The sequence below is a fragment of the Phaenicophaeus curvirostris genome, chromosome Z (genome assembly GCF_032191515.1).
Source record: "Phaenicophaeus curvirostris isolate KB17595 chromosome Z, BPBGC_Pcur_1.0, whole genome shotgun sequence".
NCBI classification, from domain to species: domain Eukaryota; kingdom Metazoa; phylum Chordata; class Aves; order Cuculiformes; family Cuculidae; genus Phaenicophaeus; species Phaenicophaeus curvirostris.
In genome coordinates this window covers 18,511,882-18,529,654 of record NC_091431.1, presented here as the reverse complement: position 1 = coordinate 18,529,654, position 17,773 = coordinate 18,511,882, and the positions used below count along the sequence as shown (strand labels likewise).

Sequence of the window (17,773 nt, the reverse complement as noted above, 5' to 3'; positions counted from 1 at the left end):
GTACGCGTCCTTGGGGTGTTTTGGGGTGGTGGTGGTGGTTTTCTTGGGGTTTTAAATTAATTGGTATAGCAGCATGGAGAGGAAGTTTAACTTCTTTTTTTCCCCTCCCCTTAAAACTTTAGATTACATTTTCAGAAGGTCAAGCCCTGTCCACAATCACCCTGACAGTTCTCGCGGACAGTGTCGCAGAGCTTTCTGAGACCGTGGAAATCACACTCACCCACGTTACCACTGTGGGTGTTCAGGATCCCACAAAAGGAGCTGTCATTGATCCAAAAAGAGCAAGAGCTGTCCTTACCATTTTACCCAGTGACTCTCCACATGGTGTTGTTGGGTGGCATATTGAGTCTCTCTTTGTTAAAGTAACAGAGCCAGAAGGTAAGTGTATTTCTTGATTCTTAGGAAAAAACACGTTTTTTTTCAAAGTCAGCATTTTCGAAGGTATAAAATTGGTTTTTTATATATATATATATAAATGTATGATATGCATATTTTTTGTTTTTAGATATATCAGTATTTTTCTACAAATTTATGGTAGTAGAAATATCCTTTAAAATGTAACTATGCTATTCCCTTACATACAATTTATGGTGTATTTCATATTGTCCATATCAACATTATCTGGTCATTTTTGATTCGGGGTAAGTTATTAAATTCTTGGCATCTTCTATAACAAATCATTAGTAGATAAAGTCATTTGGTTTAGATAAAAAGCCGAACTTGCCCATTTAGTGTGGTTAATATTTTGTTTAAAATAATTTACATAGGACTGGGTCAAGAAGGGAAGGGTTTTGTCCTGTGGGATAGGGGAAGGAAGGAAGCAGAACAAGAGTGAATTATGTTTCAAGAGAACTGAAATGGGGTTTTTCTGCTTCCCAGCTGTGTGTTTAACAGCGCTGTGTCAGTTTTCCTTCCAGGCGCCAAGTGAAATTGTAAAGGATGCTGCTGTGGTGCTCAGGCTCCTGCCCAGGAAGCTAGGCAGCTGATTGCTGGCATTCCCTGCTGCCTGCTGGGTTTCCAGCAGCTGCCTGATGGATTATTCATAATCCAAAAGCCCAGTTGAAATTTCCTGGCAATTTAATGTACTATCCGTATTAACAAATAAAATTTATTAAGAATACATTTTCTATCAAAATATAGTTGCAGATAACCCTTCTCACCAGTTAAAATGAATTAGTGTTGCCCCTTTTGTAGCACCTGAAAATATTATGAGGGGACTTTGTTGGTTCCTTACACACACATGCATGCACATTATAAACATTTAGACTTTGAAATTAGGATTCAGGGCATGGTCTTTGTTTTCATTTTTTGCTTAGTTTCTTTTCTGATTTTTATATATTGTAATTTAATGTAATTATATACTTGCGCTGGCTGTGAAGCAGCATCTAATTGATACAAGAAACAAACTGATCTGAAGTACAAAGCCTGTTGCTTTTTATGTTGCTAGTTCTCCCATCATAAAACCAGCACTTTTAGCCAAATGCTGTGTTAGGTGTTTTATTGAGAAAAAGGTTTCAAATCTGGTTTCCCAAAAGGAATCTGCGCCTGACTAATACCAGTGTATCTCATTTTCTTCAAAATTTGATTTAAGGAAATGTGCAGCTAGAGTTACTGCCCCCCAAACAGATTTCTGTATCAGCTTCAATAGTGATGTCCTAGGCACTTAAAGGCTGGGCAAAAGAGTGAGAAGGGAGTTCTGAAGAAAAACTGAATAAAACCAGCAGTGTTGAAGTAACAGTTTATGCAGCAAACATTTAAAACTGCAAATATTCCATATTTTATGCATTGCCCAGACCCAATTTAAAAATGCTTACCAGATGCATGCACTATGTGCTGTGTGCTCACACCACTTGTTATGTGCTCATTTCCTTGAGTCATTAAATTATCCAAGGCATAAGCAGAAGTGGGCTGTGTCAAGCAGCTCCAGTACAATTAGATGAGCTGAAAATCAGGCCAAGCAGAGGTTGAAACAATCATTTCATGACTTTTTTTTTTGCCTCTTCTTTTTACAGGAGAAGTGAATTCGACTACTCTTACTTTACGAATTGTTCGAGAGCAAGGGTTTGTTGGAGAAATTTCAGTTCAGCTGAGCACTGCACCTAACTTTGAACTCCCCCTCTCCAACCAAGCAACAGAGAATGAGGATTATGTATTGGAAAAGAAGACAATCTTTATGGCAGAGAACACAACAGTAGCTCCAGTTGTAGTCACTATTTTGCCTGTGAGTAGTCAGTCTACCTACAATTTCGGCTAATAATGTTGTTTGAGGAAAAGGGAAATGGTGTTACCAAATGGTGCTGTATACCAGAAAGACTTAGCATCCTAGAAATGGCTAAAGTAGGATTTTTATTGGGTCTTAGAAAGAATTCTTCAAAAGAACTGAAGAACTCATCACCAGGAATGAACCAAAATTCTTGGTTTGTTGTAGCCCCAAAACATAGACTAGACTAGACTAGCCCAGACTAGACTAGACTAGACTAGACTAGACTACAATAGACTACAATAGAATAGAATAATGACAAATGAGAAAAAAAACTTTTTTACTTTGAAAAGCTTTTTTTTTATTCTAAAAACTTAACAGATTTGTTGTGTAGTTCAGGAATGTTATTTTTTCACCAAAAAAAGTATATGTTCTTTGAATGTGTTCCGAATGGAAATATTGCTTTTCAAGTTCTTGCTTAGTTTCTGAAATCTGGCCAGCTTTCTTACAGAAATGAAAAACAAGTGGCAGCCAAGAGTACTTTCCTCCATTCCTGCAGATCTGGAATCTGACTGCCAACTTCTATTTCTAAAACTCAGTGAAGTTCTGTTTCCCTTTTCATAGGATGTGAAGCAAGGGTCTGGTGAGAGTAGTCAGCAGCTTACAAGTAGTCATCTTTCTGCCTGTATTACTGTGTTTTATTAAAACATAATTTAAAAATTAAATATATTCTTGCAGGACAATGTTCCAGAATTACAGGAAGGATTCATAATCAATATTACTGATGTGCAGCTGGTTGATTCTCGCACTGGAGGTCAGCCAAGTGTGAAGAGGCTTGGCTTAGAAATAGCTGAAGTAACAATTGAGGAAAATGATGATGCTAGAGGAGTATTTAATTTCAATGTTACGAAGGTAAGTCAATCTGAATGAGAAATGTCTGAATGAAGCAGTAGTCGAGCAGGAGAGTTTGTATTTTCAGCTATTTTGATAGTGTTCTGATAGGCTTTATGAGAGTTACTTGTTCTGGATAAAATGCCAGGTACTGGATAAACCTTCTTAAAGTTTCTTCACAATTAATTTGTGAAATTAAATATACTTCAGGAGGTCTTCCAATCCTGAGTTTTGCTCAGAGCAGGATCAATGCTAAATTCAGACCAATTTTCAATGATTATGTATTTCTTTTTTTCATTTTTACCTGAAACACAATATGAAAACAAACAAACAAGTTATGGTGACACTCAGCAGTTTCTTGTTGAATTTACAGGATATAACTGGAACTGTTGCTGGTTATGAGGTACCACCACCCCAGAATATACTGAAACTTCCTGTTGTTCGGCACGCTGGGAGGTTTGGGTCAGCAACCCTGTACTGGGAAGCCATTCATTTAACTGCTGGCTTTGAAGACTTTACACCTTCATTTGGAAACCTTACTTTTGCAGATGGGCAAGTATGTGCTTGATGAAAGTTTAACTGTCTCTGGGTCAACAGCTGAAGTGGTTTCTCCTGGAAAAAAATTGCACCTTTCCATTGAAAACATTTTATTTGTGGCCTTATGCATGTGAATGATGCTCCTGACTTCAGTTTGTTAACATGGAAAAGCAGAATGTTCATAAGTGTTGCCCAAATATCATTGTAAGTCTTTGGTACCTCCACAAGTGAAGACATAATTTCTAATAAAAAATATTCTTACACTGAGAATTCTTGACATTATCTGTCTTCTCTATGTTCTCAGAATAAGTGTGTATATTTTCTTAGCTCTGTTTAAAATACAGTTTTAAATCTCATGCTTCCTCTGGCAATACTTTGTGTACATAAGAAGTTTTGATTTCGAATGAACAGAACTAATCTTTGGCAAGTTGAAGGATGCATTTTGTGTGCAGAACTTTGACTTAAGTACAATATTGTCTACCTGTACTTTCTACTGAGTACCAAAGCAAAGCTGTCTGCTGGTTCTAACATACAAGATTTACATTGCTTGTATAAAAACTACTCATAAAATTTTATTATCTTATTCTATATAAATGAGTAAGGTATGAAATAAGCACAACTGAACAGTGTTCAAGAAGACCTCGAGGATGGTCAGAGGGCTGGAGCACTTCCCATACTAGGACAGGCTGAGAGAGCTGGGGTTGTTCAGCCTGGAGAAGAGAAGGCTGTGGGGAGACCTTAGAGCAGCTCTGGGAAAGCTGGGGAGGGGGTCTGCATCAGGGAGTGCAGGGATAGCATGAGGGGGAATGGTTTTCAGCTGAAAGAGGGGAGATTAAGATGAGATAATAGTTTACTATAAAAGTGATGAGGTATTGGCCCAGGTTGCCCAGAGAAGTCATGGATGCCCCATCCCTGGAGGTATTCAAGGACAGGTTGGATGGGGCTTTGAGCAACACGATCCCGTGGGACATGTCTCTGCCCATGACAGGGGGGTTGGAACTAGATGATACTTAAGATCCCTTACAACCTAAAGAATTCTATGATTCTATGTGTGTTTATCTACTATTAGATGAATTTTACCTTCTTTAAATTTCATATTTTTTTCCAACAATTCATAGAATATTATTAATGAAGACTTGTTGCTCTTTTTTTAAACAATTTCTACAGGCTACAGGAGAAATAGAAATTACAATCATAGATGACAGTGAAGTTGAGTTCCTTGAGATATTCAGGATTGCCCTGGTGAGGGCTACAGGTGGTGCAAGACTTGGGGATGACAACCTTGTAACAGTTGCTATTCCACCAAATGATTCTCCTGTTGGAGTATTTGGGTTTGAAGAAAAGAATGTGAGTTTTATTTGGATTACACCCTTTACTACTCTGCCTGGATAGTGGGTTTGTGTCACTAGTACATAGCTGATTTTGGTAAACATTCACTGCAGTGAAAGACATGACTTCACTGAAAAGCATAGTAGTGCTTGTCTTCATCTAGCTGTGCAGGATGGTGATAACAGTGAAAGTGCTGCTGCATAGATCAGATTTCTGCCTGACTGAATCAATTTAATTCAGTATACTAACAACTGAGACATCCCAAGTAGGATTTTTTGTAGTCTATTGAATATTAAATCAGTTTTGTAATAATCTGTATTACCGTAAGTAAAGCTTAGAAAGAAATTACGAAACATATTTCATCTTAGTTCTTGTCAGTGAATGATTCTCCTGCTTCCTATTTTGCTGGTGCTGTGCTGATGTGTCACTCATTGCCAGTAATTGTTCTGAATCATAGGGCACACAGAAATAACGTTTGACTAATCTTTGGTGGCAGAATTCAACAACACTTACATCTATTCTCTTCCTGTTGATTTTCACTCTTGTCATTGTTTTACTTTGTCATCAATGATTTTTTTTGTGGTTTGTCTCAAGTCAGTATTGATGCCTTTTGCTACAGCATTTCAAATTTCTCTCTGTCTTCATCAGGTAACAGTGAAGGAACCTCAGACACCTGATGACTCTGCTGCAGTTGTATTGCTCACTGTGAGTCGAAGTCAAGGAGGACGGGGAGCAGTTAAAGTGCTATGGATTCTTGAGGAAGCAGCTAGATATGATCTGACCCCTCTGAATGGCACCCTTCATTTCAATGAGGTATTTCTGATATTACAATAAATTATTTACTGTTATATTTATAAATACTTTCTTCTTCTATGTGTTTGCATGGTTGTCATTATGTGTTTACAGAAGTAGTGGTTTATGAAGTATTACAGTACTGGAAAAAGGCCATTTTGAACTGATGGGGTTAGCAGTATGCAGTGTTTTTTCATACAGAAAAGCAAGGCTGACATATTCCTTTTAGGGAAGCATACTGTGATCTTCAGGAAGATGGGCTCTTCAATTCTGAATTTGTTTTACAATCAAGGAAGAACAACAAAACTCTACTGAATGTGAAGAATGATTATAGAAGCATTTATGCCATTGCAGTATCAGACAACTGAAAGAGAATATTGATATTGAAAGGGTGAGAAGGATAAGTGAATGATCAAAATCTGCAGATTTCAAAAAAAAACCAAACCCACCCTAGTGACTTTCAAACTAGGCAGTGTTATTTGATTTTTGTTTCATCTCAGGTTAAAACTCTGAGCTAGGAGCAAAAATATTGGATGTTGTCAAGCTATTGTTGTTATCTTTATATTAGTCCTTTTTGTTCTACTCAAAATATTTAATATTGTTGTTATCTTTATATTAGTCCTTTTCGTTCTACTCAAAATATTTAATTAAGTGTTTTAACATAAAACATAATCTATTCTGTCTGTGCAAGGCTATTTTGCATTAAATAAATAAACATACTTTTTTCTTTTACCGTTAATCAGCTGTGAAATAGTTTGGGTTTTTTTGTAAGACCACCAGTATTTGGCTAAGTTTTGCTATAATTTTTCTATCCTTTTTCTGGTAATGGGCCTGAAAGTTTTTAATTCCTGAAGGTCCACATATACAAGTATGTATATGTGGTGTACTAAAACTAAAAGATACATGCTGACCTTTTCCTATATTCTTAATTTAAGCATTTGCTAACCTTAATAATATTAATATTATAAGTATGTATAATCTATACATACTGAATATACAGTGTTCTGATGGAAAAGATTTTGTATAAAAAGTTTACTCTAAGTTGAAAACTTCTATGTGAATAAAATTTCAAAGTAATTTCAGCCATTATTCAGTTGAAAATAGCCAGGGTGTTTTTGGGGTTGCACACAACATGGAGAGACAATTTTTACTGTTTATCAGTGCTTGAGAAAACATTTCAGATGGATCAGAAATGTGATATTCAAAGAAATTATTACTAAATATATCAAGCATATACATGCTTAACAGTTCATTTCTTAAGGAAAAAAATCCTTTTTTACAATACCATGATTTGTTTAGTTTCACTCAATGTGTGTGTATCTTCTGGTCTTTACTTGATGCAGACTGAGTCCCAGAAGCTGATTGTTTTGCATGCAGTACAAGATGGCCTGCTAGAAGGGAATGAAACATTTACCATTCAGCTGGTCTCTACTGGCGATGCAGAGATATCCCCTGTAAATGGTAAAGAATTAATTCATTACAGTCTATTTTGAGACATTTCATATAATAATTCTTCTAAGTCTGTTCATATTATTTTAGTCTTCAGTGTTTATGCTGCTAGTCAGTTTTGACTGTCCATCTTTTTCTCTAAGTTGTTTCCTGGTCTGAAGAAATAAAACAGAATTTGAAGTGATAATTTTTCATTCTAAATTAATTGTTGATGTAGACTTCTGTGTTCCGATAGTTAACACTGACCATAAAGAATTCTTTAACTAAAAGAAACAAAACTAAAAAGCAGGTTCAGACCTGTAAGAATCATAGAATTATTTCATTTTTAAGGGACCACTCTGGGGAGACATCTAGTTGAAAACCTTGCTCAAGGAAGCTTCACAATTATTTCAAGCTGCTGAATGCCTTGTCCAATCCAATTCTGAACACCTTCAAGGATGGGATTCCATGGGCTCTCTGGGAAGCCGATGTTTAACGACTCGTGTCACAAAATTTGCGAAAGTTAGCTCATTAGTTAGTTTTCATTTACCATTAGAAAACTCTGTTCTCTTCATAGGTGTTGCAACTATCATTATTTTGGGTGATGAAGGAGCTTCCGGGGTGGTTGGAATAGCTGATTCATCCAAGCATGTTCTGATTGGAGAACCTTCAGGAAACTATAATGGTACTGCTCTTATTAGGTGGGTACTTAACTAATTTTTTCAAACAAAGGACAACAGCTCATTTTCAAAAGCTATGAGGATCTGCATTTGGCAAGAAATTCTTATGTGCTGCTTTTAGTTATCACTTCTAAAATGAGAAATGTTTTTAAAATTAGATGCTTGTTTTTCCAAGGAAAGTAGAATGTACAATGTGTGTGCCTTTTCACTATTACTGGGGAGAATTCCTCTCAGTCTTAAAATTATTTACAACGTTGACACGTTGAGGGAAAAAGGTTTCTAAGGGGAAAGGGAATTGATGACATCTGAAGATGCTTTATGCTCATCAGGATTCAGTTCAGGGTTGATGCCTGAACTGTATTTCATCCCATGTTGCTATGATGGCTGGGAACTGTTTTTTAGTTCAAAAAAGATGCAATTATTTCACTGCATTCAATCAGTTGAAAACAGGAACAAGGAACGAAGACGTTGCCATACATTCTAAAAGTATTGGAAGAACTGATTCTGACACTTTCCCTTGGTGAACTATAAAATACGAGCAAGAGAACAGCTTCTTGTGCTGCCCTGAGATGCCCAAAAGACAAAGTGATACATTATGCAGCACAAGTTGTAGATCATGTCGCAGACCACGCTAGATATAGACAAATCAGTCACCAAGGCTGATGCTGTGAGTAGGATTAAACTCTAGATTTTTAGCAGACTGAACATTTCTGAAGCTATCTCACAGTAGTATCCAGTGTTCTTCTGCTTTAAAAATGCAATTCCCTCTGGACATTACCCTCAAGTCCCATTTCCCATCTGTTTTGCATATCTATCTCCAGAAAAGCAGCATAGACTTGAGAACTCAAGTTTCAGTCCCCACCTGTCGGGCTTTATGTGCAAAGTAACATTAAAGATCTCTCAGTAAAAATAAAGCTTGAGATGCCTCTCAACATAGAGAAATAAAACAGAACTGCAGAAATCTAATTGCTCTAACGAAGCAATTGTAAAGATCTTAATAGTGTCTTAGTACATTAAAATTCAAGCTTCACTCTGCTGATAAAATTTCTTTCATGCCCAATGATATAATCTACTGAGTCTCTGGACTGGATTTTAAACAGTAAAGGCAGAAAATAAAATCCACATCTGTGTTCCTACCTGCAGCCTGGTACGTGGTCCAGGAATTTTTGGTGAGATCATAATATATTGGAATATAACACCTCCTCATCACATGGAATTTATTGAGACATCGGGGAACTTGACGATGCGAGACAGGCAGTCTGCAGCAGTTGTTCTAATACAGGTACATGACAGATTTTAAACCAATAGCTATCTCAGCTACTTCCTTTTATTTAGGTAGTGTCGTGGTTTTAAATTAGTTATACCTCTCTCCCTGGAAACGTATTAAAACTTTTTATATTTTACTGGTTCTTCTCCATAGGCCATAGACGACAACCGTCCTGAAGAGAAGTATTACTACCAGTTTCAACTAACCAGAATCAGTGATGGAGGACTGATCAATGAATCTAGCAGCAGGGCGAACATTACCATGGCTGCAAGTGATTTTCCATATGGAGAGTTTGCATTTTCACAGGAACTTTTTCAAACAACAGAAGAAGAAAAATGGGTATTAGGTTAAATTTCCTCTTAGGAAAAATATTGATAGATATAGATATTGTTGCTAGTTTTAACTTTATCTTTAGAAAAAGAATAACTCAAAGTTTTATTCTACATTTATCATGGCACAGTCTTCAGAATGACTGTTGGAGGCTTTGGGAGTTTTATAATACTCCAAAAAATGACATCTTTTTGCTAAGTTATGTGTGCTTTGTACTTAATAAAGCAAGATGTTGTTACCTAACAGAGCCATTGAAAAGATGCCTTTAGAACAGTCTCCTAAAGGCAACTGTAACAGAAAAACAAAACCATTTTTTAAAGAAAATATCCTTTTTCCCTCAGGTTAACATCACTATTGTGCGTTCCAGGGGATCCTATGGCAAAGTGCGTCTTTGCTTTCAGATAGTAAATGGGACTGCAGAGGAGGGAGTTGATTTCACTTCTACAGTAAGGGAACTGTTTTTTGAACCACATGAGGAGAGTAAAATGATTATGGTGGAAATTCATGACGATGACATTCCTGAAGGTCCTGAAGACTTTTCAGTGAAGCTTACAAAAGTGGAACTCCAAGGAAGGTAATTATAAATTTCCCAGGTGATTGACTGCAAGCAGGAGAACAAACTTCTGAGTCTGATCTGCCTGCATAAAGTCAACACCGAATTTTAAAGTTTTGCTGTAAAATTTCATAAGACGGCTATAATAAACATCAGAAATTTGATATATAGGTAATGCAATTCTTTTAACATAGGTATGAAGATTTTACTGATTAAGATTTATTAAAGCTAGAGGTCTATACATTACATGCAAGTTGTCAGGTAGCATTAAATTAAAATAATAAATAAAAAATGAAAGATTCACATTTCTGTGTATGAACTGGTATTTTTAAATACATAAAGTTCGAAAAAGTGTGACTACATAGTCTTCGATGGTAAGTGTCAGAAAACCAAAGTTGTTGTGGTAATTGACAAATCGTCATACCTGCATCTCAATACTTGCACAAGAATATTTTGTGTAATTTTCTTTTCTATGTTTTTACAAGTGGATTTGATTTTGCTGTAAAAGAAAATGGTCTGCAGGTGGATCAACCTCCAATAATAGGAAATATCTCCACTGTACGAGTCACTATAGCAAAAAGTGACAATGCAGAAGGCATCATAGAATTTGATCCACAGTATATCCTCCTACAGGGTAAGTTTACCTTAGAAGGTGAGTTTATCCAGTTGGCAGACAGTCACAATCAATCTACCCCAGGGCTCAGTGTTTGGGCTGGTTCAGTTTGTCTTTATCTGTGATCTAGATGAAGGGATCAAGTGCTCCTTCAGTCAGTTTGCAGATGACAACATGCTGGGTGTTCATCTGCTGGAGGAAAGGAAGGCTCTGCAGAGGCATCTGAACTGGCTGAAATGATGGACTGAGGCCAGTTGTGTGATATTCAACAAGGTTTGGTGTTGCGTCCTACACTTGGTTCATAACAACCCTGTTGTTATGTAACAACCAGTGTGCCCAGGTGGCCAACAGCATCCTGGCTTGTATCAGAAACAGTGTGGCCAGCCGGACTGGGGAAGGGATTGTTCCCCTGTACTCAGCTCTGGTGCGGCCGCACCTTGAGTAATGTATTTGGTTTTGGGCCCCTCATTGAAGGGCTGGAGCGCATCTGGAGAAAAGCCACAGGAGAGGCCAGTGTCTAGGTGCAGGGGTTATTAGGAGTGACTGAGGGAAATGGGGCTGTTTAGCATGGAGAACAGGAGTCTGAGGGGACACATCATTGCTTTCTACAACTACCTGAAAAGAGGCTATAGTGCTGTGGGCATTGGTCTCTTCTCACGAGTGACAAGGGATAGGACATGACCTCAAGCTGTGCTGTCAAGGTTTAGTGGATATTAGGAAAAATTTCTTACTGAAAGAGTGGTGAAGCACTGGTAGAGGCTGCCCAGGGCAATGGTGGAGTCTCCATCCCTAGAGGCATTAAAAAAATGGCCCTTTGGGACATGGTTTAGCAGGCACTGTGGTGCTGGGCTGGTGGTTGGACTGGATGACCTTAAGAGATACCTCAAAGGTGTATAAACATGGTGCTTCGCAACATGGCTTAGTGGTGGGCTTGGCAGTATTGAGTTTATGGTCAGACCCAGTCTTTTCCAACTGAAATATTTTTATGATTCCATGATTCTATATCTTTTCACTGTGGCTTAGAAGATAAGTCTGTATCTATCGCATAAATTTTGAGAAAAAAAACAAACATTTTCCTCATTTATTCTTCCAGTGGAAGAAGATGCTGGATTGATCATGATTCCTGTTGTGAGAAAGCGTGGAACTTATGGCTATGTAACAGCTGATTTCCTTTCTCGAAGTATTTCTGCACTTCCTGATGGTGTTGACTATGTCATACATAATAATTCTGTCATTTTTCATCATGGCCAGAACCAGACTTTTATTTATGTCTCCATTGTAGATGATGAAGAAAGGTATTTTTTTTTTTATATCTATTCACTTATTTACTTCTGCAAAATCCTTTTTTAGCATTTTTGGTATGCCTGTGTGTAGAACTGGAATTGAAAACCAAATTTCTGCAATGCTGAAAAATCACCTACATTTAAAAGGGGAAAAAGAAGGTATTATTAGAGTTTTACAGTACCTGTTAAATTTTATGCAAATGATGTTTTTTTAAAAAAAAAGAGCTTATCACAGATTTTTGGTGTTAATAGTACTGCTATGAATCATAAAATATTTTACTGTATTTTTTTTTAATTTAACATGGGTAGAAAATAGAATATTAATTTTGTTGCAGATATTACCTTTCTAAGCAAACAGGAGGAATCTTCTGCTTTATGCTTAAATATTTCTGTATAACTACCTTTAAACAGTTCCAGTTGGATGCCTGATTGAATTATTGCATATAGTTTTAATTTTACTTCTTTTCTCGGATATCTCAGAACTCTCTTCTTTTTCCATGCAGCGAATTTGCAGAGCAATTTGAAATCCAGCTGACGGGAGCCACTGGTGGAGCAGTCCTGGGGCTCCACCTAGTGAGCCAGGTCACTATTGCTAAGAGTGACTCCCCCCAGGGCGTTGTTCGGTTCCTCAACCAAAGTCGAATAATTCTTCCCAATCCTGATACAATTACGTTCGTGTCCCTGGTACTGGAAAGAACTGGAAGGTTGGCAGGGGAGACACAGGTGGGCCCTGGCTGTCAAAGAATGAAAGCCTTCTATTGTTTAGGTCAAAAAGCTCCTGAATCTTCCTTCAAGAGCTTTGTGACTGATTTATAATAGGATGATCACAGCCTTTTATTAAACAGGAATTCCCTATAGTTGCAGTATAGCAGAAAATGTTATTACACCTTTACTCTTCCCTTTCTCCTCCTTCTTTCTTTGTCTTATTATTGTCTTTTGTACTTTGTTTTGATCTAGCTTGTAATTCCATTGAAAATATGGTTAATTTCATGCATCACTGGTAATTTAATTTAATTCAGTTGAATTATTTCCTAAAACTAGTCAAACTTTTGTCAGTAATTTTTTTCTAAGAGTTCTCTAGATTCTTGTCTTTACTCTGTACAGACCACTGACAAAATGATGGTGTAAATATAGACCAAGGTAAGCCTTTCACAGTCTTGACAGATGACTGGAAGACTGTCAGTAAAGGCCATCATGTCTTCCTCTGCCCATATAAAAATTGCCTTTGTCTTCTTTGACTATTTCTGGAAGTCATTTGAGAAAGACTATGAAACAATTAAAATGGTCAAAATAATAATTTTCAAGTGCTGAATATGATCCACTCAAAACCAGTCTAATTTCTGGGAAATTTTGAGGATATTCTAACTTTCCATCAGGCTGAAGAAGTGTGAATCATAATTTGAGGGATTAAAAACTTCTATTGCAGGTGCTTAAGAAAATATTTGCCATTTTCTGTCGTGATATCAGCCTGCACAGTGAATATTTTTGGTCACGTGTACTCCTCTGGGGAGCTCTGCTAAACAAATAATTAAAGGAAGATAAATAGAAACTGCCCTGTGTATTTCCTGTTATTTGCTAAAGAAATCTCAGTTTATCTTCTTTTGTATTAATAACATACAGAATTTCATAAACTGTCTTTGTGGCTAACTGATACTTCAACATTTTAATTTGTAACTTGTCATGTTTTCTCACATAGAATTAATTCTGAGTATTTTGTATTCGCTATTAAAAGCAAATATTTAAACATAGCTAGTCACCAGATAGATATAATATTTTTCATGTCATTCATATTACTCTGTTATTTCTCCCCTTGGAGGGCTCTTGTAATATGTCACTACTCTAAATCTGAAATTGTTGTCTTTCACAGATCAGCTGGGACATCTTGGGACCCAATTCAGAAGAGGTTTTATCTCCCATGAATAGTGACATTGGTGACCCTGTGAATGGATCATTCTATTTTGGAGAAGGAGAAGGAGGTCTGAGAGCTATTAATCTACAAATCTATCCTCATGAAGAAGTTGAAGTTCAAGAGATCTTCATTATTAGACTGAGCCTTGTTAAGGGTGAAACTGAAATAGACCCGAAAGCAAACAACGTTACCCTAACTGTAAGTCATTATAGGATTTCTTTCTTCAAAGATCTGTGTTGGTATTGGTATTTAACCCGCAAAGCATTTGAAAATTTATAATTATTTCATAATTTGGCTATTTTGTCCATTGTATGAGTTAGGTGCAGTTTTACTTTTTAAAAAGCCCTGATCTGGCCCTCTTATTTGCACATTTCTGTTCTCTTTGGAGAAAACATTGATTGAGTCCTCATTTCTAGATGTCAGTTTGTTGTTCATCCCTTCTTGACCTCTTCTTCTGCTCTAGCTATCATACATAAAATAAAGGAGAAAATCTGACCATTGCAAACCAAGAAGAATGCAGAAATCTCTGTGAGAAGGCAGAGAGAAATCATTGCCATGTAGAAATCTTTGCTCTGGGGATACTGCAACTAAGAAAGTATTATCAGAAGCTTGCAAAAGAAAAAATTCCTAGAAACTAGATTTTTATTTTTTTTCCTGATCTGTAGAGTGTTGATGTAACTATTTCCTATTTCCAGAGACTCCTCAATTTCTCCTTCAGGGACACAGGTGAGGAATAAACCTGTATGTTTATTTGTGCCTGCCAACGAATTGGCTTCCCAGGAGGCAGTGGTGTTACAGCTCAATTTTAAGTCAGTTCCCCAGGAATTCTTTCTGCAGCTAGCAATTCATGCAGATGGATTTGGATCAGCTCTACCCCAGAGGGCTGAGTTTGCTAAATGATATTGTTAGAAGATTTTCTGTACACGTGCGCAAGGTGCCTGAGCATTTCCTGCTATAGCAGAGTCTTCAGCTAGAATCATAGAATGGTTTGGGTTGGAAGGGACCCTAAAGATCATCCAGTTCCAACCTAACTACAATGGGCAGGAACACCTCCCACTGGATCAGGTTGCTCAATGCCCCTTCCAACCTGGCCTTGAACACTTCCAGGAATGGGAAAGCCATGGCTTTCCTGGGAAACCTGTGCCAGTGCATCACCACCTTCATTGGGAAGAACATCTTCCTGATGTCTAATCTAAATCTTCCCTCTTCCAATTTAAAGACATTTCACCTCATCCTATCACTCTGTGTCTTTTTACAAAGTCCCTCCCCAGCTTTCCTCTAGACCCTGAAGGAAGGCTGCTATAAGATCTCCCCAGAACCTTCTCTTCTCCAGGCTGAACAACCCACCTCTTTCAGCTTGTCTTCATAGCAGAGGTACTCTGGCCCTTGGATCATCTTCATGGCTTCCCCTGGACCCATTCCTACAGTTCTGTATTTTTCTTATGTTGGGGATTCTAGACAGAGCATTTGAATTAAAACTATCCTTTTTCTTCCTTGGATAGTGCTTAAAATCTGAAAAGGGGACATTCACAGTTTCTTTGCTGCCTCTCAGTATCTTGTATCCATGGGATATGTTTTCTGAATGTTTTCAAGATTACTTTACTATCTGAAATGTGTTTAGAACATTTATAATTTACAAGTTGTTTAAAGCAGAATGAAGCTTGACTCAGTGGACTGAATCATTATCATTCCTTGACTTTGTTTACATATAATGCTTTTATCAATTCAAACCTGAAAAGTTTCTGTATTTATTGGCAACATCACATTTTGACTCCAGTTCAATTTATATCCTGCTTAAGCTTCTCTATGTATCATTGTATGATTTTCTCACAAAAGAGCAGAGTGTGTGTGTGTGAGCACGTGGGCTGATAACACTCCTTTCTCATACCTCAGTGGTCCTATCTGATGGGCTGGGTTTTTTTATTCACTCAAGTCACAGTTTTTACCACCAATGTGCTGTTGAATCTTCTTAGGAGGAGAAGACTTAGTAGGAAGAGCTAATAGATGTGTGCCCTTTAGCATCCGGCAATGAAAATCTCGATGGTTTGAACAAGAATACAGCTCACTCCACATTCTGATATTTTGTTTGTTTACTTTTTTGCAGATACAGAAGTTTGGCGATCCCAATGGAATTGTACAGTTTGCTCCTGAATCATTAACTGAGCATAACTATACAGAACCCTCTGCAGTGGAAGGGCCACGAAGTATTACACTGTTCATCAGACGGATTCAGGGCACTATGGGAAATATAACGGTATTCTCACTTTTTTCCTAATAGACAGTGCAATCAGAAATCATCCTCAGTAGCAATGTTTGAAGGAATATTTTCTTCTCTGCCTTTCCATTGCTTGTTTCTCAAATTAATTTTTGAAATGTTAGCTTTTAGACTGATTTTAACAAGGGCTCAGCCCTAGTACTTAGGATTCTAGGGTCAGATTCAGTCTCCTCTGGTCATGAAGGAAAAGAAGAAAAACAGTAATGCAATGCTTGTCTCTCTTTTTCTTTGCTTCTCCCTCTGTGCTTTTGATGGGAGGTTGGAACAGAGCATATATACATAGTGAGCTTTCTTTGAGATCATCACAGCTTGCTTTTTTCTTACTTAAAAGTAAGAATTAGAATATTTTGAACCATCACTTACATTATTTTTACCAAAAGTTGTTCAGAAGTTAGAACTTGAGCAGTTATTCATTGAAATGAAAAAAAAAGTAATAAAAGCATCTGCTGTGTTTAATGAGAACTCCTCACCCCTTCCAGGTAAACCAGCAAGTATGTCTTGGTGTAAATATATATATATACACACTCATATATGTTTTTAAATGCTTCAGGGGTTCCAAATAATTTTAAATAAAACTTCTGAAGATAGGAAATATTTACATTCGCAGTACTGTTAGAGGAACAACACCCCCTTGTTTTGTAAGATAGTTTGTGTGCCTCTTTCTAGACATACCTACACCAATTTCTATTTTACCTACTTCAAACCAATCCATTCCATATCCCATGTATAGTGAATCCTGAATACAAAATTTTGTCTGTGGGTAATTATGCTTTCTTTTGTTTTGCACGTTTTCTAAATGCATTTCAGGTACACTGGGAAATACACAGTGAATCTGACATCACAGGTGATTTCCTTAGGACAGAAGGATCGGTTGTCATTGCTGACCAGCAGAGTACAGCTGAGATAATTATCTACCTGTTACCTGATGATGTTCCAGAACTGGATGAAAACTATGTTGTGCAGCTGATTTCAGTAGAAGGTGGTGCGGATTTAGACCAAGAGAAAAGAATTTCAAGGATCCGTGTTTTTGCAAATGATGATCCTTATGGAGTGTTTGCCCTGTACTCCAATCAACAGTCAATATCAATAGATAGAAACCTGGACCGGTACATTCAGATCAATGTAACTCGGCATGCTGGGGCATTTGGAGATGTGATCATTGAGTACCGGATCTTATCTGATTATGAAGAAGAGCTAATTGCACCTGAGAATGAGGCAGGATACCTCACAGTAAAAGGTGGTGCCAGCTTTGGAGTGAAAAGAGTGCCAATAAGCAGCCAGGTCTGCATTGCCCTTTTAATTTCTATCATATCTGTTGTTTCTGTTAGTGTTTATCACAAGACGAATGTGCCGCGGTGAGATACTAAACTCTCAAAAGTATCCTCCCTGAAGAAGTATCCACAGAAAACAGGGTTTTAATATTATGAGTTTCCTATTTAATAGAATAGAAATGGGTAAAAACATAACGTTACAGTTGTAAAATCACTGCTGTGCATGTGTTCAAATATTCAATTTTCCTTTCGTCATTGCTTTTGTCACTAACAGTTCAATTCCTTATTATTATATGTACGGGAATATTTTCTCAAGCTTCCCTTTTAGATTGTAAATCATGATGTGTTAGTGCTGACTCATGAAGCAGTAGATAAATTTGCCTTAAGTTCTCTGTGTTCCCTGGTTTATTATTAC

The 17,773-nt window shown here is 37.2% G+C and overlaps 1 protein-coding gene across 1 annotated transcript in view; it reads left to right on the top strand.

Moving 5' to 3' along the window:
- Nucleotides 1-17,773, top strand: part of ADGRV1 (adhesion G protein-coupled receptor V1) — a gene marked incomplete at its 5' end in the record, with an annotated part of 290,584 nt that overhangs the window by 85,433 nt on the left and 187,378 nt on the right. Inside the window, 17 exons of the mRNA XM_069880588.1 lie at nucleotides 123-378; nucleotides 2,013-2,221; nucleotides 2,939-3,112; nucleotides 3,465-3,647; nucleotides 4,796-4,975; nucleotides 5,606-5,770; nucleotides 7,093-7,210; nucleotides 7,755-7,878; nucleotides 9,001-9,139; nucleotides 9,278-9,463; nucleotides 9,796-10,028; nucleotides 10,493-10,641; nucleotides 11,714-11,915; nucleotides 12,407-12,626; nucleotides 13,771-14,010; nucleotides 15,917-16,066; nucleotides 16,895-17,368. Coding sequence (XP_069736689.1) covers nucleotides 123-378; nucleotides 2,013-2,221; nucleotides 2,939-3,112; nucleotides 3,465-3,647; nucleotides 4,796-4,975; nucleotides 5,606-5,770; nucleotides 7,093-7,210; nucleotides 7,755-7,878; nucleotides 9,001-9,139; nucleotides 9,278-9,463; nucleotides 9,796-10,028; nucleotides 10,493-10,641; nucleotides 11,714-11,915; nucleotides 12,407-12,626; nucleotides 13,771-14,010; nucleotides 15,917-16,066; nucleotides 16,895-17,368 — 3,402 coding nt within the window. The remainder of the gene's footprint in view (nucleotides 1-122; nucleotides 379-2,012; nucleotides 2,222-2,938; nucleotides 3,113-3,464; nucleotides 3,648-4,795; nucleotides 4,976-5,605; nucleotides 5,771-7,092; nucleotides 7,211-7,754; nucleotides 7,879-9,000; nucleotides 9,140-9,277; nucleotides 9,464-9,795; nucleotides 10,029-10,492; nucleotides 10,642-11,713; nucleotides 11,916-12,406; nucleotides 12,627-13,770; nucleotides 14,011-15,916; nucleotides 16,067-16,894; nucleotides 17,369-17,773) is intronic.